We start from the raw sequence: 24,530 nt of genomic DNA on the forward strand, positions 1-24,530 counted from the left end.
CAGTGGTGGCAGGGGGTTCTGAGAAGCACACCTGAAAGATGCCGGGTTAGAAGAGATGAGAGTGTGAGCGTTTGTGTGTGTGTGTGGTTTTTATGGCTGGGAGACTACATTTGGTAGTGCACATGCATCTGTGACAAACCAATCCAATTATTTACCAGAGGTACAAACCTCCCTAGATGATTACCAAACTGATGGAGCTGTCAGCAAGCTGGTATGTGTGTATGTTAAAAGTTTTGTGTTTGCAAAATATGTGTTGCTTTTATATGTGTGGGGGTGTACTGTTAGAGAGGAATGCATGAGGTAACCATAACTGACATCATGTATGAAATGCCACACAGGTCTTCCAGGAATCAACTTCTCATAATTGTACCTGACAGAGTGGTGCACCCGCAACCCCAACACTGAGCTGCCGGAGCGGAAACTCACTGAATCTCCAAAGAGAATTCCCAGAACCGCGTTGCTAAAACATCGAAGGTGTTTTTTTTTTGTTGTTTTTTTTTGCCTGTGATATTCAATACATGTGACGGCATAGAGAAACGAATATGTGAGATACATATATGGTATAGTGGAATACATTTGCATGGTTGAATTTGCGTCATGGTTCCTTCAACTTGTAGCCCTGGCCTTGGAGCAGAGTGGAGATTAAATCTATAACCAGCTAAAATTGTAGACATGATGGAAAAAAAAAAAGAAAGTGTAAAAAAAACGTTCTTAGCTATGTTGAGTTGGAAGTCTGGCACTGACTTTTGAGAGGAGGAGGCACCTGTGTATATGTCAGATGGATTGTGTATGTGTCCAAGAAAACAGCTATGTATAATTGTACGTATGAAAGACAATATGCATGTATACATATGTGTATACACAGGTGTGCGTATGTATGTGAGTACATGATACAGTCTGGGCAGTGTGAGTTTCCGCTGCCTGATTGTGTGTGTACCTTATCTGATAAACAACATGTAACCCTGAATATCTGACATTCTCTTGGCTGGATGGCCCCAAACTATATTTTTTTTCAGGGGCTACAAAAAGTAAGCCTGGCAGCTAAAGCTCAGGGCAAAATATTAGCTGAAAGGTTACCTTAAATGCTATCTTAACTTTGAGTCTAGATTCCACTTTGGAGGTGGTTCAAATGTCTGGCAATCTAGGCTGAGGACTTTTCAAGTAGTAACAATACTCAACACTTGTTACAAATACATCTAAATCCAGCACTTGTGCAGCATTGTGTATATGGATTTCCATCACTGTTACCCCTAAAAGTGCTTGTTCTTGCACTGACAGGCTGAGATTGCCATTCCAAAAGCCTGCTAACATTATGGAAACAATTCCTTCAAAGAGGGACCATTTAGTTAAAGAGTAAGATTGGCAATCAGAAACTTAAGTCTTGCTCAAGGTGAAGTATTGTTCTGTAATCTTGTGAGGTGAGGTGTTGCAGGAAAGCAAAGATGGAAATGTGAGTCAGAGTTGGAGGGAGGAGTTTGGAGTTCACCTAGAGAAACTGCTAATAGGAATTTATTTTCAAAATCATGGCAGAGTAATTTAGGGATGGACAATGTCTACCAGCAAGGACGGGGGGACCAGGAAATGCATGATCAGCTATATAACCAAATCCTTGAAATTAAATCTGATAAACGGAGCCGATAATATGAAGCCAAATTGCTTTCATTACTTAACAAGAACAGTATGTACACATTTCAATATAGTAGAGGAAGACAAGACAATGGCAAATTGCGGTGCATGTTCTGTAAGTATTCAGAAAAGCGGGAAAAAGTCTATGTGTTAACATTCTACAAATAGTATTAGAGCAATGAATACTAAATCATCCATCTTTTCTCACTACATTCTAGCCTTTCTTACTTCAGTTACTCAGTATTAGACAGGAGAGTCAGATTATTTTGGTATGATATCTTACATCCCTAGAATATTTAGCCAAAAACAATCAAACAACACCAAAAAGTTTGGTTAGTATGAATCATTCACACACCAAAATATGTAAATATAAGGGCCCAGGCTTTAAAACAGCCATCTCCCCCTTTAACCAAAAAAATAAAGCAGTTATTTCAATTTCCATGTTCAACCCATGTGTGATCACTGCTAAAGTATAAATATGTCTTTGCAACTGAAGACTCCCCTAGCTCTCTCTGAGGCTGTGGCTGCAGACATCCACAGCCTTGTCTGCCATTACCTTTATTAACAATATCAACACTGCTATTAGGTCTTCTGTTATTTCACTGATGCCTATGTGTCTAACAATTCCACTGCTTGCTACCTCTTATCAGCCAGCAGACAAATTGAATTGACATCGGCTTGAGCAAATGTTTACTCAGGAGATGTAATGAAAATTGTTCTGAAAATGACTCCTGCTATGCTGTCTCAGGTGGGCTAATATACGTTAACATTAATCAGTGTGGAAAATCAGGAAAAAGCCCATGTTGAGATCTTCATGCTTAACTTTTTTTTTTTGTTTTTTTTGTTTTTCCTTTGTAATGCCAAACTTTTAAAAAGGGGGACTGGAGCTTTGGTGGATGAGGTGTAAAAGCTCCGGATCAAATTAACCACATGGACGGTCTTATTTTTATAGTGCATTAGCTGTGACTAATGCAGGTCTGCTTGAGTGCTGTCCCACTAAAATAATAGTTATCTTGGCTAAAACACACGCTCGCTCTTTCTGGTTCGGTGTGTTGCTCTGAAGAGAAATACCTCACAGACTCCCCTGAAATATTAACAAAAGTTTGCGTTCTTTTACTGGTTGGAGAAAAAAAGTGTGAATCAATAAAAATGGGCGCACCATGGATGTGAAGCTGGTGGTGGACCTGCCTTTCTCATAATGAAAACAATGACAGAAACAACAGCTGCAGCAGTGGTTATTATGGCTCAATGTTGCCAGTTCATCTCAGGCCATGGTGGCTTTATGATATCGGTCGCAGGCCAGCAGGGCCACGATGGCAGTACAGAGCCCTGCTGGTACATGAAAGGCAATCCCACAGTGCCATGCACGAAAGCAACAGCAGGGGAGCAGATGGAGTGATGTTTGTCTGAAAAAGGCGTAATGATTTGGTCAACTGCCCAAACCAGCGAGTGGATTTAAGTACTTTATACATTTGCATATTAGGAAAAGTTGATAAAAGGCAAAAGTGAATGCGCATGAGAACGGAATGTGTTACATTTGACAGACTATATGCTGGGGCTGTTGCTCACTCCCACTGTCCCACTCTCCCACTCTGTACTGTATCTCCTCCTCTTGCTCCCCTGATTTGGGGTCAGGCTGAATCATAGCTCCTGTGTTTACTCCCTGTTTCTCAGGCTTCAGAACCCCACAGAGAGACAGGAGGAGGGGAAGACAAACGCAAGGGATGGAAAAAGAGCAGTAAGGACACCTGCTTATGATTCAGAGAACTGGACCACACGGTGGTGAAAAGGTGAGAATGAGTCACCTCCCTCTCGCCTTCTATCCCGTCACCACTTGGGCTCTCTACAGGTGGGAACCTGTGGATACTCCATAAGGGGACTACCCCCCTCATCACCATGACATCGCTCGCCATCGACTGTATGTAAAAACAGTGCAGAAAGCAATTTGACTTTGAGTAATGGAAGGAGGTTTGAATTCCCCCTTGGAGATACTGGAACCAGTTGGGAAACCACAACTATTTAAATGCAGGAAATCTTGATTTTATAAAATGTTAATATGATCTGTTCTGGGGACAAGCGAGCAGAATGGCTCAGAGAAACAAGCCCCCTCCGACCCCCCCTTCATCTATTCAGCGGAGTGGAGCAAGGGAGTAAAGGAAAGAAGGAGGGGGACTGTGACAAAAGGTGGGAGAAGAAAGAGAAGTAGAATGAGGAGATGGAGAAATGTTTTATTTCATATTTCGTTCACCTCAGGGAATCCATTTTTCACTCTCAATCTGCTGGTTGACAGCCATAGATTGGAAAAAAAACATCATTGCCTAATTGATGGAGAAGGATGACAAGACATCTCAATGCTAAATATCACTCTCTCATTTCTCTTATTTCGTCTCTTTCTCTATGCCTCTCACTTTCCATTTCTCAAAATCTATCACCCCCCCATCTCTATGTGGCCACATGGTAATTTTAGAGGCCTGAGAAATTATAACTGCCTCCCTTCTCTTTCCTGCATGCTCTCTCTCTCCCCCTCTCTCTCTTCTTCTCTCTCTCTCTTTCCACCTCGCTCCCCCCCTCTCTCTGAATGTAAAGTAAATTTAATTCCTTTGGAACATTACTCTGTGCCATTACTGTTTTTTGATTTTCATGGCTGCATTTCCTTTCACTGTAATGACTTCCTTTCTGGCATTTGAAGAAATAAAACATGAATTAATCGAGACTTTTAAAGTTCTGTAGAAAGCATAACCATTGTCTGCTAGAGGCTGAAATCAATTATGTTTGGGATTACAGTGACTTAAGTGATGACCAAGAGGTCCTCTTACAATAACCCACAAACCTAACCCCTCCCCTCACACCCAATTGGTGTAGTGCCATTGGAGTGTTTGGAAACAAAGATGAGGTAAGAAGGACTGTGTAACATATCAGTAAACTGATATAATGACTTATAATTACTTAATGATTCCTTCCAAAAAGTCCATGACATATGATACTGTGTTTAGCAGTGGTGAAAAAATGCATGAGACTAGCTTTCAACAATGGCTTTAAACCACTTTAACACACTTTGTAAGTAATGTTGACCAACAATACCTTTGTTAAGATGCCCAGTCCTATACTGTCCTATTGCAGACATATCAGCTGCAAGGCCTATCCAGGCCATTTACACAGAGGTCATAGAAACAGAAGCAGCAGAATTACAACACTCACTTCTGACCCATGAAATGGCTACTCATGACTGGTACAGTGGTAAACAGATGCTAATAAATCTGCACAACTTTTTCACCATGTTTCTTTTCTGTCATTAATAGTGGCTCACATTTAAATACTTGTCATTTATTGCTTTTATCTACAGGCAGAGTTTGTGACCCCACTGCATCTCATCTCCACATGAAGTGGTTGCAGTTATAGCTGGGTGCTCAGAGCCTCCTCTTTTCACCACTTCCCCCGTATAAGTCTCATCACCTGATTCCTTTTAACAGACTTGTCAGAAGAGACAGGACCATGCCAGATGAGTCCAGTAGAAGATGTGGAAACCACATGTTCATCAACCGCTGGTTCCACATCTCATGCAGTGTATTACACACTCGTACACACATACACACAAAACTATATTTGTGCTCTCAGGCATCCATATTTCTGCATCGACACAGATGCACAGATGCAGTTAAGGGTTATTTTCATGATTAACTGATTAACATTTGCTCCATAAAATGTCAAAAAAATGTGAAAAATGCTCACTATAATTTCCAGGAGTGCCAAAGTTACATATTCTTTCATCCAACCAACAGCCGAAAACCCAAAGATTCTTAACCAGAAATGTCCGAACTTACTGAAAATTTACTGAAATGATTCATTGATAATAAATATACAGTTGTTGGTGATTACTATTCTTACGATTGACTAACTGATTAATGGACTTTTATTTGCCGCTCTAGATACAGAAATAAATGCAGGCAACCATCTCCATCTCAATCCATCTCTTCCTCTTCCTCTACACTCCCTCCTTTCTCTACTGTAACTTGATATGCGGCCAATCAGCCAGAGGCTTTGCAGTTTTGCTCATTACAGAGTTTACAGCTGTGGAGCCTTGCAGGGAAGCCAGACATCTGCAGCACCTTCAAATACCTTGTCTCTTTCTGGCTGACATACAGACACAAAAAAACATCTGCACTGTAGCTGAAATGATTGTCAGAGTCCAGGAAAGAATCCGAGAGATAAAGGGAGGATATGGGGGGAAGAGAAACGTCTGCTGCAGATGGAGGAAAGAAGTAGAAAGAGGGAAGGTAACCCAGCCCTCAGGGTTAAAATGAAACAATGTAGTTAAAAAGTATTTCACAATAAATCAAAAACATGAGATTATAACATATAATTTGTGATAGTTACTGTACTTAAGTTATTTATTTCAAGGTAATGAATAGTAAAAATTATTTGAGCATTTATGAAGTAATTCTCACCAGCTATTGCAGTAATGTTATGTTGGAGCAATATCCATCAGCTTATTACATCATCTTATTTCATCACATTTTCAACCATCCTTGCGTTACATTTTGATGATCCATCAGTTGTTACATTACCAGTCTCTAGAGGGCTGCTTTTCAGCTTCCTCTGCACACTGTGACTTCTGACAACATTTCACTACATCAAACTGAATTACAACCACAAAACAAACAGAAATAAAAATGGATTAAAAAAGAATCCGACTAAACAGCGCCAATACAAGCTGTGACACTTCATATGAGTAGGAAAAGAAAAGGGAAATTTATTGGTTCAAGAGCATGACTGGGTTAAGCTTAGATGACAAAAACATGTGTTGTATATTGGTCAAAGAGAGAGTGACTCTAACTGTCTTGATTTAAAAATTGTATATTTTTTGGTCCAGGAAAACATAAAAAGTACAGAGGAGGATGCTAAAGTACGTGACTTTGGACTGCTTTCCTTTGAGGATGTTAAACTGGAAACTGAGGAGGGGGATAGAAAAGCGGAGGATGAGTGATAGGAGGAAAAGTGGGATGTCTTGTCCCCCACTGAGGCCCAGCAGACTCAGTAGCTGCTACAGCCTGCCAAATTATAACCTCATCTTGGGTTGGAGACACCTGGCTATTCACACCAGAGCATACCAGATGACTTCCACAGCTGTCTGACCATGTATTACATGTTTGGAGGAGCAGCAGGGGTCTTTGACATTCAATAACACAAAGGGTATGGGAGTTCTCATGACTCATGTCATGAGAATTATAATGGCATACATTCCAACTCTAAGACAGTTTATTTCTCTTTGATTGCAGGTGATGTTAAACAGGGAGAAGTGTGAGAGATGAGTGGATTCTACTCTAAGTTTGCTTTTCTTCCATTATAGTAGCAGGACTATAACAACAACAACATATCCAGATACAAGTGATGAATATAACAGTCAGTTGCCTAACACACTACCACTCCTTACTTCTCGGGAGTTTCCATATTCCCTCACAATATGCCGTGTGTTTCTGTTGGGGAAGGATTTTCAGAATCATGGCAGAGACGGAGGAGTATAAAGAGACAACTACCACTAGTGCTCCAGTGGTATATGTTTGTACAACATTTACATTTCTTTTTGAATTATGATCTATGGGTGTCAGACTCTACCTGAAGGACATCTCCCAGGTCAGCAGTGCTGATTTCAGGGTCCTCCGTGGTGTTGAAAGGGACAGGAGTAATTCTGACAAAGGTAAGGACGCGGGGTTCAGGATACCTCCACAGCATTACCCCTGGACTATCTTCTGTCTCGCTGTAGAACACCACCTCATGGGGTCCTGGCATTCTCTGGGAAGCTGCAAGAATACAACAATTACGACAATGTGAGAATAACCTCACTTGAATTTGTCACTGATCTATAGGCAAGGCTTATGCTGTGCTGTACAGGAAAACGTAAAAAAAAGAGGGAAAACTGCAGTGGGGGGCCAAGAGTATAAGAAAATGAAGTGAGGAGAATAATCCAAAGACACAAAGAAAAGAGGAGAAAAAGATAAACCATGATACATGACTAAAACAGATAAAAGATGATGCAACTGGAAAGCACAGGATAAACTGTAAGAAACCCATGCATTTTTTATTTTCAAGGTCCCTCACTGTAGAAGGGAGAGGTTCATGTTTTTTTAATTATAAAGCAGATTTAGGTGCTTGGTAAATACTGTAAAAGTGGCAAGGCACTCAATGGACAGATAAAATGCACAGAACATTTATGAAGAAATTATGCCCCAAAGGAGCCGTCAGGACGCAAGGTTGGGATGTCATAAGCATATAGTCACCACCTGCAGCAGTGCGCCCAGCGCAGCCGTGGTCGCTAAGTCTCTGGCACAAGTGATGCAGAAACATGGGGGACGGTGTCTGCTCAGGCCTGTGAGAGCTGACAAATCAGAGGAGACTGGAATTGTTGGGAGGCGGGCCTAATACGGCACATTAGGCCTAAAACGAAGCATTCAGCCAGAGGCAGAATAGAGGTGCTGCAGCAATGGGCGTGATGAGAGAAAAATGTGTTTTTGGATATTTGCGCTTTCTAAGGGTACACTGGAGCAACTGGGCCAAGTGTGAGTGTGCCCTAAGACACACCCAAAAGCATGAACCACGCTATTCAGTCTGAAAATTAGCATTATGTGATTATATGAAATAGATTACAAGTTACACGCCCATTTCAAGGCTTTAATGGTTTCCTTGAACATTTCAAGATAACTGAAAGAAAGGAACACAGAGGTTGCAGAATGGGATGCCTTCCTTTCACATCACAAACTTCATCTTTGTAGCAAAAAGGAAAATGAACTTCATCTCACTTGCATTCATCTTTGGTGATGTGATGTTTTTATATTTATTTCTACTATGGAATCTGAACTCTCCAAAACAATATCTCCAAGGTAGTTCTCCAAGTTTCCACGCTTTCACAATGTTTACATGTGTAAGAAGGCGTATATAAACAAAGTGGCTGAGAAAACATTTTTGCTTTTGAGTAAACAACCATTGATTAAACCATGCCAAGCACCTGCAAAAGCTGGACAACACTGGATCTCAAACTTCTGAGTGGTGTTTGACTTAAGCTGTGGCTGCTGTTTGGGATTCAAGTCCTTTGGAAAAATGTTTATTTGAAAAGAATAGTCAAGCAGAGAACTGCTGCTTTATGTGGCCCCTGGGGGTACAAACACTGACAGTCTCTTTGTAGGAAACAGATTTCAAGGGGCTGCAAAATCTGTCTGTGGCCTATTTTCCCTTTTATGTGAAGGAGTGAGCTGCCCACTCGAAGGTGGGCAGTGTATTGTTCTTTTGCAAAAACGTATGGGTGAAAGAAAAAAACAGTCACTTTCATGAGGTTTTGCTTTCATTTGAGTTAGCTTGAACTTAAAGAAAGTGAGAGACAGGGACATGGACTGCGTCTACCCTTGTCTACATCCATCTTTCATTCTCTGTCCATCTATCCCATCCCTCCCTGTGTCAGGCCCCAGGGGGCCACTCGCTGTTCTCTGTACTCCGGGGCCCGGTTTTCTCTGGCTGTTGACAACATGTTGCCGACAGATTGTGCTCTCTGTTCTCGTTCACTACTGTACGTTCTCCTGCTTCAGCCAGCATATTAAATGCATCAAAGACTAGTCGAACAGTGCAACAAACAAAGACTCAACCACAGCTGACAGAGTGGACGGCTGGTCTACAGCCAGAGAGAAGTTTGATCCTCTGTGTATAATGTTCCTATGTGTGTCTGTGTGTGCGTGCACATGTAGAGGACAGCACACACAAAGCACAAAGAGGGGGAATAAACAGCATGTTACTCAGAGTGGAACCAGGCAGACATGTCTGATGAAACTTCTTTTCACAGAGGTCTTTGATCTGACTTTGATTTAAGGCAATGTGTATCTTAAGTGACATCTCACTTTGGCACAAAGGTTCTTGTTTTTAGTTTGTACAAACTCATTCATAAGAGATTACGAATGATTAGCGATGGTTACTGTTCATCCTATGCATTCAGGAACAAGTGCTTACCACTGTTCCATCCATATTTAAAACTTTGTCAAACAAAACAAAAAAATACAGGTCATATTAACTTAACATATTAACTACTGGATTTGTCTGTCTCTGCTATGAATGCCTACCTATAAAGCAAACAGCTATCTTCAGGATGCTGGGTAACTGCTAAGCATCTACTGACATCCCATCCTAAGAAATGAAAAGCTCTACAAAGCAATCATGTTGACATAAGATTTAGAGCTTTACCAATGCCTGGCTACAGAAGCCCTTTGTCATCATTGCATGAGATTAGCATGGACAGTACAAACATTCACCTGAGTCCTGGAGGTATTGAAAATTGCCTGTTCGTAGGTCATCTGAGCTGTGCTCTGTCCGAGGAGAGGGAGAGCCTGGAGAGGGAGGCGGCTGGGTGTGGCAGGCTTTGCCCTTGGAACAGCTGTCAGCTGAATCCCTTTTCTGGAGGTTTAGATACACCTGTAGATGCTCCTCTACCAGCTTCAGGCAGTTCAGGTGTTCCTGGCCCCAGAAGACCTGTCGAGACAGAAGCAAAGAGGGTAAAGATGACTGGGAGAGAACGGCAAGTACAGAATGTTGGTTGGGGAAGGTGGGGAGATAGAGGTGGACAGTGAAAGACAAGATGCAGGGTAATTGGAGTGAAAGACAGAGAGTGATATTGGGGAAGTAGAGAAACACAATTCCAGACACAGACTTTGATAACAAAGAAGCTAGACAGTGACACAGACTCACAGCTGATGTCAACAGTTTTTCAACATTATTTTCCAAAGCAGGAAGAAAAGCACTCAGGGTTAACCTAGTCATCAACCTTTCACATCCTTTCTAACATTACCCGACACAACCTTACATCCTCCTTACTTACCCGCGGCATTCCCCTTCCCATGCTCCATCAAAGTGGGTCTGCCCGGGGTTTGGACTACGGATCAGGAATCTCTGAGTCAAAAACTCTTCACACATGGAGCTGCCTGCCTGCTTGCCTGCTACTCACTAGCTTGCAAGGGTGGGTTATGACTAAACTCTAAAAACAGGAACATTTGGGGATTTTTTTCCCAGGTTTTTGGAAAGAGCGCACTAGAAGAAGGAATCGGAAGGAATTCCGGTGGTTTTTGTACAGCACTTGATTAAAACACCACAAACGCCAATATTTACAGAGGGAAATGTATGGTTACGTATTAAGTGTTGAGTGGAGAGTCATGTTCCCGTTAATGGGCACGCAATAAAAGCAATGAGGGAATCAATGAAAAATGGGGAAGGGGTAGGGGGTTCCCCCTGGAGAAGTAATGTGGAATAATACATTAGTAATAATGCATTCAGTTAGTCACATTGTGAAGGGACTTTTCAGTGTGGACATTATGTAACTTCTCACAGGAAAAAAGGCACACATCAGATACAACCATCACTATAAATAGCCTTATAATATTCCATCACTGAACGAGCAGATGTGACTGAAAGTGGAATTACAGCATGCAATTCCTACTGTCATCACTTAAAGAGGACAGAAGCCACGGCAGGGTTGAAACGGAGCAGCAGATTTAAAGGGGGTGTGATGAGCTGTGCCTCTGAGAATCAGCTAATGAATACTGCGATGATCATTTTGGAAAACTCTAATGGGAAAACATAATCTTCAACTTGACTTAAAAAAGGGGATTAAAATCCTAATTGTTTGCTACAACGACACTCAAACTGAGGTGACATTAAAGTCATTATAGCCTTATGATAAGGGGATGTTCTTATCAACCTATGGAGTCTCACTCAAACCCCCCAGGGTGTCTGTGTCCTTGAGCAAGACCCTCAATTCTAACCAGGTGCAGAGGTGCTGATCTGACCCTGGCCTCTACAAACTGGGCAATAAATCTTGTGACTGAGAATGCTGAATGAATGCAAACCTGCAGCAGGCCTCCCTTTAAGTCCAGCAGCAGTTTAGGCGGACCGGGCTCAGGTCCAGGGCTGCCGCTGTGCCGACACCAACGAGCCTCCAAGGAAGAGCTGCAGGAGAACGGCCCCAGCAGGAGACGGCTTCGGTCCTTCAGCCCCGTCTTCACCAGCACATCTTGCAGCTCCAGCTGCACAGACGCAGCCTGAACAGCATCTAGGACAGAAAGAGTAGCAATGAATGGCATGTGGAGCACAGGGTGGAAATAAAGAGGGAAACAGGAGGTAATTGATATGTCAAAAAAAGTTTGGCCTATAATGAGGAAAAATGTCTCGTCAGCGACGCCTACATACAAAGTGGTTTCTGGATAAAAGAGCAGCCATCACTAATTTATTGATAACACACTGGAAAAAACAGAGAAACTGGGTTCAAATAGACGGAAACGATTTCTAGAATAAATACTGGTTTCACAGTGAAATATTGATACGTCTAATTAAATATTAACAATAACACAGTTCATTGATACAGGTGCAACTAAGCCAGATGAAACTGAAACACAAACAATTCAACCTCAAAATTCAGTTGCACGAATGCTTGCGTCTGTGTTTTTACAGAGTTCAACTATGACAGTCTGGCTATGTGATATCAAGCAAAACATACCGTACAGTTACACCAACCACATCAGTGGCCTCCAAATTATCGTACTCATTTGATTAATTCGCATAAACACACGCTCCACAAAAGAGGAATTCAGGATTTTTCCTCCCTAACAATTACATGCATGCTAGATGTCCCTGCCTTAGACTTCTTAGACTGTTTCTCACTTGATTACCTGATGATCAGTAGTTAATTTTAAGTGGTCTATTTACTAGAGGAAGTGATGAATTAAATTATAAGGTGATAGAGTTGTTAGAAAATATACGTTTTCAATATTTGGGTTTGAGGCAAAAAAAAAATACATCTGTTAATAAGTAAAACAGATGTGACTCCTGTGCGTCTCCTGTTTGTCTTGTTTTGTCAATGTTGACCAACCTGAGCCTGTATAGGGTTAAGTTTAAACTCAGCATTTTGATGTGATTTGGTAAACCAAAGAGGTTAGGCAGACATGATGTGCTGTGAGAAAACACTGAGGGGATCCAGAGACAGGATCAAACATCCACTCAGCCAGACACAACCAAATGTAGCACAAGCCCATACTTAATAGAATTCTCTAACCTTTGCATTTAAAACAGAGATGTGTCCTTGTAGTCACCGGCTGTCCAGGGGCCTCATTTTCAAAACTTTGCGGAGAATCCACACTAAAGCTTTGCATACGTACAAATGAGGAAATGTACGTACGCCAAAAAGTATTGCATTTTATAAAACTTGGCATACACCAAACAGTTCTCCATTTTCTTTCATGAATCCCAAAGCAACTTGATACTGTCTCCACCACCTTGAGATATCACTTGAATTTGGTGTGATACGTTAACACCATTCATCTATACAATGGCTTCATGGTGAGTTAGTGCTGATCACATATTGAGCGCTAATCAAATATTGGGGGTTTAAACCTTTTACAACTGGAAGGTGTTTACGAGATAGTCTTTCACATTCAAATTCTACAATCTGGCCTCTATTCATCACTTCACCATTGGTGTTGCCAATTCTCCTCACCTTCAAGATGTATGTACGCATGGGTCAAAGATTCCATAAATTTACACACATTTCCTCATCAAGCATTTTCTTAATGAATCTTTATACATGATTTATACTTCGACAAAATTGACAGCCAGTCTGTACAGGAATTTCAAGCCCTTTTCTTGTGTGTACTCAAGGTTTTTAAATAAGGCCCCTGAACGTGGCTTTTTTTCCACCAAAAAAATCAGCCGACTGCACCTCTCTCTACTGTTTGCTGACATGGGAGGGCTGATCTGGTCAGTTAAAGCTACTACAGCAGCATCAGTCCACTTGGAAACCTCATCACTACATGACTAATAATGTCCTGAGAAACACCTCGTTTTAATAGTGGCCTTTTAGCTAGATACATTCTCACTCCAGTCTGCTTGGCTGTAAGTCTGGGAAAGTAATAAAGCAGCAGCATATTGTTTCAGTCTCGAACTACAAGTTATGTATGAAAGTTCCAATTATGTAATTGTTTGTCATTTAGAATTCAAACAGTAGCACAGAATAAACAGGGACATTTTAAAATATGTTTTTGATTGTCCCAGTCATAGTCACAGTCATGAGCACTTTTTTCTGTCATAACACAGCCATAAACACTGGTATCTCCAAAACACAAGGAGTAACCATGTGTAAAACCATTTTCCTCAGAGTAGCAACTAATTACAGTTTTTTTTTGAAGGAGAGACTTTTCTAGTGTGCTTGGAGTTCACTTGGGGTAAAGCAGGATAGACTCAAGAGATAGAAAGGAACTGGGGGAGGTGGTGATAAATGAGAAGAAAAATGGATTTAGACATGAAGGGAGGGAGTGAGTGTGTGAACCAAGTTAGTGACACAGAGCCAAAGGGTGTGAGAGAGAACAAGTTATGATATGATGAAGATATGACACAGAAGCACACTCTCATCATTTCAGGCATGGTGAACTAAGGAACATTTTATTCATTAGAACATTAGAGCCCATTAACACAACAGGGGGTTACCAATGGATGCAGGCTTCTCTTGCGTAAATCATTGTAGGGGGAAATATTATACTGGGATGAGTCATTACACTCAAGGCATTGTTGAAACACGTTGGCAGTTTACCTGCTAATATCTGCTAGTGTTGCGGTGCAGAGAGCTATTAGAGATTACTTACTGAACTGTGGACATCGGGTTTATTTTCATGGCTAGGATTTATTAGACAGAGCATGGGAACTCCCAAACTGGCTTGTTAAATGGAGAATCTGTCATTCTCTCTCTCTCACACACACACACACGCACACACACACACAAAAATGGACACAAGCACAGAAGTGTAGACAGAGAAATAAAGCCTAATGCCTGCATACATACACGTATGAACGTATCCATGCACACCTGCGTGAACAAGTGGAAACAAATACAGCAACACACACATCAGCGCACACACACAGAATGTCTATCAAAGCATTCTCTTCGGTCTCACCAAGCATCATTTACAGCCCAGCTGACCGCAGCATCCTGGTGTTTAAGCCAGCAGAAGCAGCCAGGACTCTTAATAATCACCCTAATTGGGAGTGGTTTTGAAAGGGGGAATCCCTTTCTTTCTTCATCTCTAACTCCATTCTTCTGTCCAGGCTGATGAACAGTCAGAGGCACATTTCTCCATGCTCTCTTCATCCTTGTGTTTGCCCTGTATGACTGTACTGCAACTTTGTAGGTTTGTCTCCTGAGACGCGCCAGCGAGACAGGCCAAAGACATTACACTGCCGGGCTATGAAGTACTGCCATAAGCAGGGAGGAGTAGAGGGGAAAAAGGGAGGTAGGAAAGTATTAGAGGATGAGGCGGTACCTGTGTGCCTGTGCTTGCATACATAGAGTGGGTAACATATTTGGAGATGAAGGGTAACCAAAAGACAACAGGAAACAGAGACAGATGGATGCAAAAGAGTGCAAAGACATGGACACAGAGAGAAAGAGAGAGGAGAGAAGGGGCATGAGATTCCTTAATGACGGGAAGAAAATACAGGAGCATAAGCAAGATTTTGGAAAGAATTGACCTGACGGCACCTATAAACTACGAGGTGTCAGCAGTCGTATACATTTGATTCACACTGATCGTAGTTGTTTGCAGCACTGTTGCTCAAGCAAAATTTACCCTTGGGAACAATAGAAGTACATTTTTGTCAGTCCCGGGCTAAGCTTTGGTTGCAAGACCATAACAACGGCCATCTCTGAACCTCTCTTACAGTGTGACGTAGAGTCAGTGTTTTGGGGCCATAATCAAAGATGTCACCACATTCCCGGTGATCATTTTTAGTATTTACAGTATATACCAGCCTTTAGATACATCATTTTAGTTAGAGAAACAATACAATTTTACGGCCAGTAGATGGGCAGTAGTCATCTGATCACTATGCAATACAACTCACATACAAAGACAAACCCCTCAATATTAATCTCTGGACCTCATTTGAACAGCCACAGTCTAAACTCAAGCTATGTACAAGTTGTGAGACAGCACCAATTAGAGGCTGCTGTACTGTCACCTTGCTGACAAGCACCCTTGAGTGAGAGAGTGAGCTACAGTAATGGAACTGCTGTATGTCCAAATGCTGTAAAATATAAACCACAATGAACTCGGTGACACAGATCTGCACACACAAACCTACACCTGCATACGATGTATCTCATGTTGCCAAAGTAGACCTGCCAGCAAACCAGCATACACAAGCACGTCCTCTGCAGGCGAACGTACAGCCTATGACACTCGGGGAACAAAGTGGGTGGTGGAGGCTAGGGTGGATGGAAATCTTTCTAAAGTGAAATAGATTTCTGGCAAATGCTTGGGTAAGATTAGATAAGATCGGAGAAGTTGATTTACCGTGTCGGTTTCTCCCTGGCAGCCGTTATCTGACCACTGCCTGGCTGATTTATACCCCGGGACGTACTGGTATCAATTAGAGGAAACCTAAAGGAGTCATTACCTAACTAGCAGAGGCCCCCAAAGACTGTCTGGGATGGTAAGAGTAATAGAAGTAATATACTGTCACTCACCACAGAAATACACTATTCACTCACCACAAGACCACTATAGGACACTAGAGGAATATGGTTTCATAGGAGGGGACACTGTCGGCCAAAATGGCACAACACAGGGAGCCGTGCGTCATCCAGGCCGTTACACAGTTACTGATGAGTGTTGATGAGTTACATATGGGTTCATTGCCGGTTGCAACTCATAAACAATTTATAGTAGATATGTGATAATTATCATTATATGCATGATAATGTCGTAACATTCAACTCTAAATGTCAGCTATTTATAGGAAGACATGTATGAAGATAGTTCAGCAAGTAGAGAGATCATATTTCCACAACTGGAATTTTCACAGTTGCCCAGCCTAAGCCTGATGCTGAAATATTGTCAGGTTTTAGGTCAGCTCAGCTCGGTTTTGGTTATTTTGAAAAGTAATTTAATTAGAATTTGCTCTCTCTTTCTGTCTGGCTGCTACAGTGGTCTGTGTCATACGCTGCAAGTAGGAAATGCAGTGCCCAGCAGGAAATGAGAAAGAAAGGGCAAAACTAGTTCAATGTTATGTGTTACATTAGCCTGGTAAACTAAAGGGCAGTGATGGATAAAATATGAGTACAATGCTGCTAAAGGAGAACTTCCTAAACTGTTAACTGATTCAGGACCAGCTGCTTTATTACAGAACCCAGTGACCTTAAATGACCCATGATCGAGTTTGTACAAAGCACTGTTCTGGATTATGAACGTTAAAGATGTCAAGATTTTGAGTTTACCGGCCACATTCATCTGGTCTGGAAAAAGGTGAAGAGCAACTTCATATGGTAAAATGGTTAAAGCAGATGATTTTGGCTGCAATTTGTGTTATGTCTTTGTGGGTCAGTATGACAGCCATTCCCTGGTCAGTTGTGAGAAAGCAGAGATGACATAAAGGGCCAAGTTTATCTATCAGGCATGGTCTAAAGCGCATGGCACAAGTGCCTGTCCAACACCAATTTGCTTGTTAAACAGCAGATAATCTGGGTGCAACCAGTGTGTCATCTTCTAAGACCTGGCTCACTACTATTTCAACAGCAGCACATGTCCTCACTGAGGGACAGTGGCGCCTTGGCAGACTGACCATCTGATCTGACATTTCCCAATCCTCTGTCCTCCATTAACAACACTATTTGACTGCCTATGAGCAAAATGCACAAATATTTAACAGAGAAGACGAGCGCGGGGGAGCTCAAGTAGCTTTTTTAGAAAACGAAAAAAGAGGAGAAGCATTGCTTTGAATGTAAATGTCTAATTCTGTTTTCTTAGGAGACTTTCCTCTGCCCTCTTTGTGTTACAGAATTTAGTTTTGCTGCTTGAATGTGCCATGCTATTTGCTGCAGTGACATTACTGCGCATGTCAAAATGTTAAAAAAAAGTTGTACACGTGTTGTGAACCCACCTTTGTGGGCACATCATGCTATCCGAATAACCAGACTTTTGTTGGTCTACAGCACAGTTACTGTCTGTGGACTTAAGTTTAGCAATGCACAATCAATGCGCGCACGCAGATGGGTTCAAGAACATTTGCTCTTTACAAAACGTGGGCGCCGGGTGTGAAACTATGTCTGCCAGAAACCAGAATGATGCTTGCGTTGCACTTCGTGCCACTCATGCCAGGCATAAGACTTTTTAAATGTTGGATCAGTTCACGTTCAGTACTGAGATCCAAAAATGTTGAGCTTCGAACATTTAACAGAGAAAAAACTTATTGATTGAACAGTATTGCAGCGTTCTAACACTAATTTTCACCTGTGCATAATTACCTTGACTGAGCAGCCATGCGTGTCATCCCCTATGTCTTCTCTGCAATATACTGGTATGATTAATGCATTGAAAACAATTTATGATTGGGTTAACATGTATTTCAGAATATAAATCTCGTTAAAAGTTTGGCTTTGCTTGGCTCTGCTTTTCCCAGACTGTTGACAAAGAAATAATATGATAAATGGAAAAGAGTGGCTTTCCTTCGGCAGAGTAAACAAACTGACGTGATCGTAATTCAAAGATAGGCCAGGGGAAAAAACAGAAAGCTTGAGAAGAAAGAAAAGAAAAACAAAAGAGGAATAAATAAATAATTGGTAGCTCTCGCTTTGTTCAATGAACAGAAATGTTCCTTTACAAGTGTGCTGGAGTAAATCACCGTGAAGAAGCAGGGGGTCCACAGAGGCAAAGGACCGATGAGAAAGCTTTGTGTGTGTATGTTGATGTATGCATATGAAAAAGTGTGCACTAGTAACAGGGTCTGTCGACATGTATGTGTGTGTGTTCTTAGGAAATCGGGGGCACTCTATGGGCAGTCTGAAGGAGAGCTGAGAGATTAGGGAGGGTCTTGTTTCATGGACCCTAAGACATATGTTCTCTCTCTACTGCCCGCCTCCCTCCTTTCTTTCATTGAACTACAAATGCCCCCCTACCTTGGGGAGTGGTGAGCCGTGGACGGAGGGAGGAATGCGGGGCTTCCACTTGCTTTTCATTAGCACAGGATCTGGTAACACACCTCACTGTCAACCTAATCCCCTCTCTCTCCATCTTGTCCCCTGGCAGAGGGGGGGTGGGGGGGGGGGGGGCTGCCGTGACCAGGTACAGAGCACCAGATGTTCCACAGATGAGGGGGGAGGATGACAGGGTCTTCACCCCGTCGCAGCTATGGATGCAGGCTGATGAAGACAGAGTGGGGTGGGGTGGGGTAAATGTAATGGCATATATTGAAGAGACCCCTGTTACTGCTCACACATAGTAGTCGGCCTTTCTCCTGTTTTCCCCTGCTGTCCTGTATTATATCTTCTTTCTTTTTGACTTCCTCTTCCTTTCTGCAACTTCTGGACTCCACCTTTTTTCCTCATTTTCTCTTCCATCATACTTTTTCTTGGTAACTTCCCTTTCCGCTCCATCTGTATCTTTCTCTTTGACTAATCGTGTTTTATTTCCTGGGCCATCTCTTTATCTGACTTCTTCTCTTCTTTACATGTCGGCGCCTACATCTCTGTGTTCCCTCTCCCTCTGCTTCTCTGTCTCCATCATCCTCTTGCTTCCCTTCTTTCACAATTCTTCCCTCCCCTCTTCCCCCCTCTCCCTCTTTTGTTTCTTCTTGCACACTGGCATCATCCTGTGGTTTGCTCAGGATGTGCTCCATCAATCTCGGCCTGTCACTGAGGACCAGCAGAGCAACAACAGCAGCAGCAGTAGTGCTACATACTGTAGCAGTAGTAATACTACATTCTCCTGTCTTACATCTCTCATGTACAGCCTCTCCCAGGGGGGTCATTCCAGCTGACTTATTATGGCAGCTCAAACGCTCAACCGAACAGAAGGGGAATCCTAACCTTTATCTTCGTAAAATTCCAAGGTATCCGTTTTCTGCTCTACGGAATGGACTGGAGAGGTGCTGAGTGATGGAGGCGGTGCAGATGAGGCTGAAAGTCAGCAGATACATCTATTGTCACCAGCGATCAGTCAGCGTAATTGGAGACAGTTTGTCTCCTTTGGATGGCAACAAATCTGGAAACACTATGTGAAGAAGCCCTTAGGGAAAAAAGCAGTGTGTGTTGTGACAAAGATCTATAAGAGCGCTAAAGTTATCAAGGGGAAAAAGAAAAGAGAGAGAAACAACTGGGTGAGACAAACATGTTATTCAGCAGGAGAACTTCTGACATTCGAGTTGCAATGCCTTCCCCCAGGGCAAAAAGATTCTCTTAAACTTTGTAAATCTCAACTGGCGACACTTACAGTTACAGTTACACTTACAACATGTGCTTAGAGATGATGCAAGGACATGAACAATCAGGCCTATAATGAGATCTACACAGAGGATATTAAAGCTCTCAGGTATTTCACAGAGCACTGAAATATGATATACGAGGAGCTGAATGAAACGTTCGCTGTGCCAGATGACAGCATAAAACCTTTACGGCAGTAATTATAAAGACCTGTTCAGAACAGACGTATATGCTGTTATGATTTTTGGGGGTTTAGAGCCCAACTGGGGACGAAAGATCCAATAGATGTCAATAAACACCAGTGGTTGTGATCCCAACATTTTTTATTTGCGTCTTGTCTTACTGCTGGTGATTGTGGGCAAAACAATATCCATGAGACGGGACACTAATCTCTATTTCCTGTGTTTACTGTACACAAACCGAAGAGCTATTAATAACAAATCCTGTTTATCATATGGGCAAAGGAAGAACAATCACTATAAATCGAAGAACCGCTTGAAAGCCAAGTGAGTAGGAGGGGATTCACTTTCATATTAGTTCAACCGTCTCTAAAATCCATTTCTTTTTCCATTGCACTGCACACGCAGCTTCAACTGTGTTTATCAAAGTCAACACATCAAAGATGGATGAAAGCTGAAAAGCTGGTGAAAATCAGAGCGGGGCAGCAGCGCTCAGCATTGTGTCACTGTGCAGTTATGCAGATTTGAGTAAACAAAGTGCAAATTGTTTGAGGTTTTAATTAACATTTTCGACAATCATGTTATCTGAAGTAACTGAACATAACATCTGTCAGACAGATGCAGGCACTTAGGGCGCCCAGTTCCCGGTCCTTGTCCCTCTGCAAACAGGGGACATGTCGCTCAGCAGTACCGAGGTACAAACCAACTCCTTGCAAAATTATGAGTCAAGAGTAGAAGTCTAGTCTTGCTTTTTATCTGCTGCATGTGGCATGTCAGCCCTCCACTCTCTTTTATCGTGCTGTTTCCATCTGCTGTCCAATCTGGAAGACGAGCCAAAAAACAGCAAAAAACAAACCAAAGATCCCAGATCATCTGTTACAGCATGTCGGCTCACACCCAACGGCACAGAGAAATTGGAAGCATTTTAATTTACATTAGCATTAGCAGTTCTGATTGTCATAATGGAAACACTGTGATGACTCCTGGATAATAGTCAGTGTTGATGAAGGCAGGGTTTGGTCCGAACATGAAAACAAACCATCTCACTCTCTCTCACACACACGCATGCACACATACACACACACACACACGCCCATGTACATAAACGCATGAAAGCATCTTTCTCTCTCAGGGTCTATGTCCATGCGATCAGATACACACACACAGTCTCACAACAACTTTAGATCCAAGACTAACACAAACATCTCACTTTACAGTTTACTGACAAACCTTGTTTTTGGCAGTGAGGGCTTTGCTAGCATGTGTAAAAAAAAAAAAAAAGAAATATTCCAAAAAATACTGAAATCAATACTGGTATTTGGTTCCCAGCGTTCTCTCAGTTTGAGTGGATGTCAGATCTTCCAAAAAGGCTGAGACATCGCATATTTTTCAACAAACAAGGGTGGAAAGTGGAAAGTTTGAGTAAGTGCTATGAAGACAGACACTGATCGGTATGCTATTAGAATGGACTCAGGCATATTTTCTTCATACAAGACTCCTTAAAACATGTCAGTTACATTTTCATCTAAAATAAACTCAAGTGTGGTGTGCACTGGGTATCAGGATAAATAGCTCTTTGGAGTTTTGTCTACTTTCCTTATTTGTTTAGTAACATTATGATATGAAACAGAACAATTTGTTCCCCGCTACATTTTTGTGTTGAATATTTGGAGCTTTGTTTAATGTGCTTTATTTTCAAAGGGCCTGGATTGGTTCCAGTTGGCTCACACGGTGAACTTGGGTACTGGACAAATGACACACCACAAAAAAAAAGCATGTACATGTCGTTTAGTGTATTTCTGAGTCTTAAAATTGTGGTTTCTTTAAAAGATGATAAAATCTGCCAAATGGGGTGAAGTCATGACAGTTGTTTCCAATGCAGCTCCACCTGTTTCAGGAATTTCCTTGAAACAAGTGGCAATATCTTGAAATACAGCAGAATAAGACAGATCACATCACTGCTCTGATTTATTTTACACATGAAGAAGAAAGTAACAATGACTCATTTAAGGACCAGGCCCTTGTTACTTTGGCGTTACACAACGTGCCATTTACTGAGCTCAGAGAGGTCTTAGCAGGAGGTTTTAAAAAAAATAAAATGTTTCAACTTGAGTCAAAGGCACTAGAGACCATGCAACTAAGCGTAAGCTTTAGAGGTGTTTTGGTATATTTTACCATCTGTCCCTGATCACACTGTAAAACTGAGGTGACAGCACAGGTGATTAAACAAAACTTTTATACTAGCTGATACAAATTCTAACTAAGATTAGAGTGTTTGGTTGGTTTATGTTTCTGGTTTAAAGATATAAAATGTAACATTTTTGTATTCAAATATCTAGAAATGACTAGACCTTTGTTATTTATTTTGTTGAGTTGTGTACTTACATTATCCACAACATGACTTTTGCAGCATTATTCACCATTAATCACATCAACCTCATTAATTTGCTAATTGCCTTGTTTCAAATCACAATTTTTCATTTAAAACTGATTCATCATCCTGCACTAATAACTATGACAAAATTGGCTGGCCTAAAGGCAAAACACAACTGATATGTTTTTTGTTTTGTCACTTGCTTTTGCTGTTGCTTTTTCATTTACTAATTAATTCACAGATCACCTGTTTAAACATTAAATCGAGTTTCATGTTTGTGCACCTGTGAGGCAGTGCATCCGTGTTTCTGTACATATGGCCACATAAGATCAATATTTGAGTCCCTGCAAAAAATGAAAGACGTTTGCCTTTAACTCACCTTCTATCCTGGGCGCGGACTTCATGTTCAGACTTCCCGTCATGGCCGACACTGTTACTGTTACGTGGGGCCTCGCTGGATGGGCCTCTGTCTCCATGACCACAACAATCTGGGCAGTTTGGAGGGAGACCTTATGGAAGGACAGCGCCAGGGCCCTGAGACTGTTGGCCTTGCCCAGGGCCGAGGCCTGATGATGTGGGTCTGAACGAGAGAGGCCAGCCCTAGGAAGTGTCTTCATAGGGGAGGACTGAGGGGTGGAGGAAGCAGACGGTGGTTTACTGGAGGTATCCCATATGTGATTTGGTAGGACTTTCGTCAGGTAGGCTTTGGCCTGCTCCAGCTTGGCCAGTGTGGGGTTAATTTTCAGTGGCCGTGATAGCTCTACATTTAGCTCAGCTGTGGAGAGAGAGAGAGAGAGAGAGAGAGAGAGAGAGAGAGAGGGAGAGGGAGAGGGAGAGAGAGGGAGAGAGATGGAAAAAACAAAGACAATAAATTGTGATGGAAAGAGACAAAACAAAATAATGGTTTTAACCATGCGGTCAACAAAAAACACAGAAGAACTCCCTGTGTACAGTTTCGAAGCAGTCGCTTTTAAAATTGGGGAGTATCTCTTGTGCTCATACTGACATATTTATGAAGGGCAGGAAGTAGAGAGAGCAATGCTTTTAGGCAGGTAATAAAAACACAACTTTATTTTAGAATGAAGCTACCTTATGACACAAGTCAAGTACAGTGAGTGTTAAACACACTCTACCCAGATCTCTGTGGGATTGTGTGTTCTGTTTGTATTTAGGAGTGGGAAATTTATATTTTATACATATATAATTAGCAATCTAGTGACAGACTATCTAGTCTTCAGTCTGTCACTGTTGCCCCTCGCTTTTTAAAGCCTTTCTTGACATTTGGAAACCCACATAAACTGGACACAATCCATTTGGGGGTTTTAAGAAAAGGCAGGCTTCACTCAAGTCCCACTGAGCAAGATCTGTTGCTATCTAACCCATGGAATACTGCATGGTACCATGTCTTATAAATCAAACTTTGAACTCGTTTCTCTTCTTCTAGTCACTCAGCTTTGCATGCAAGGACCTGTTAAAGAACAGCTGGGTCCAGTCTCAGTCTCTTTCCCCTTCTCTTATATGCACATATATGCACACACACAAGTACAGGCTGTCTCAGCATAACATCCTGACGTGACACTGCAGAATAGCAGAAGGGAATCTTTTCCTAATGCCAGCCACATAAATCCAAGACTCCTCGGCTCGTCTTCTGTTCTGCCTCTCTCTCACTCTCCGGTGCACTGCAGCCTTCAAACACTTGACTGGAATTTACAGAGACACATGAATTAACTCAATGCCGTTTTACACCACTTCCATTATCCCATTTTTCCACTTGGTCATGATGATGGGAGAGGGAAGCAGTTGAAAACAAGCGCAGCTGTTTTTCATGGTCTCATCAAGGCACCAGTGTTTGGAAGGTTTTTAGGGGTTTTAGGCCTCGTCTCTGTCTCCTTCCCAGGTAGGAGCACTGGATGACATGAGCGGGAGCGCTGCCAAAAGAGTCAGACAGGCGAGTATCCACACACACACGCACACATTGCCCTAAGGATTCTATCTCGTTTAATCCAGTGGAAGTGCTGCACACGGTCAAATGGAAGGATGGCTGGAGAGAGGAATTGGAGGAAAGATAGGTGGAATTTGCTGT

At 42.0% G+C, this 24,530-nt stretch overlaps 1 protein-coding gene across 2 annotated transcripts in view; it reads right to left on the reverse strand.

Moving 5' to 3' along the window:
- LOC119005768 (vacuolar protein sorting-associated protein 13B-like) overlaps positions 1–24,530 on the reverse strand; it is a 324,995-nt gene that overhangs the window by 58,945 nt on the left and 241,520 nt on the right. For both annotated transcript variants that reach the window (XM_037073678.1, XM_037073679.1), the window contains exons 38-41: positions 22,827–23,222; positions 11,502–11,704; positions 9,915–10,131; positions 7,240–7,424 (exon numbers count right to left, since the gene is read on the reverse strand). In XM_037073678.1, coding sequence (XP_036929573.1) covers positions 7,240–7,424; positions 9,915–10,131; positions 11,502–11,704; positions 22,827–23,222 — 1,001 coding nt within the window. The remainder of the gene's footprint in view (positions 1–7,239; positions 7,425–9,914; positions 10,132–11,501; positions 11,705–22,826; positions 23,223–24,530) is intronic.

This window comes from Acanthopagrus latus, chromosome 17 (genome assembly GCF_904848185.1).
Source record: "Acanthopagrus latus isolate v.2019 chromosome 17, fAcaLat1.1, whole genome shotgun sequence".
In the NCBI taxonomy this organism is placed as follows: Eukaryota; Metazoa; Chordata; class Actinopteri; order Spariformes; family Sparidae; genus Acanthopagrus; species Acanthopagrus latus.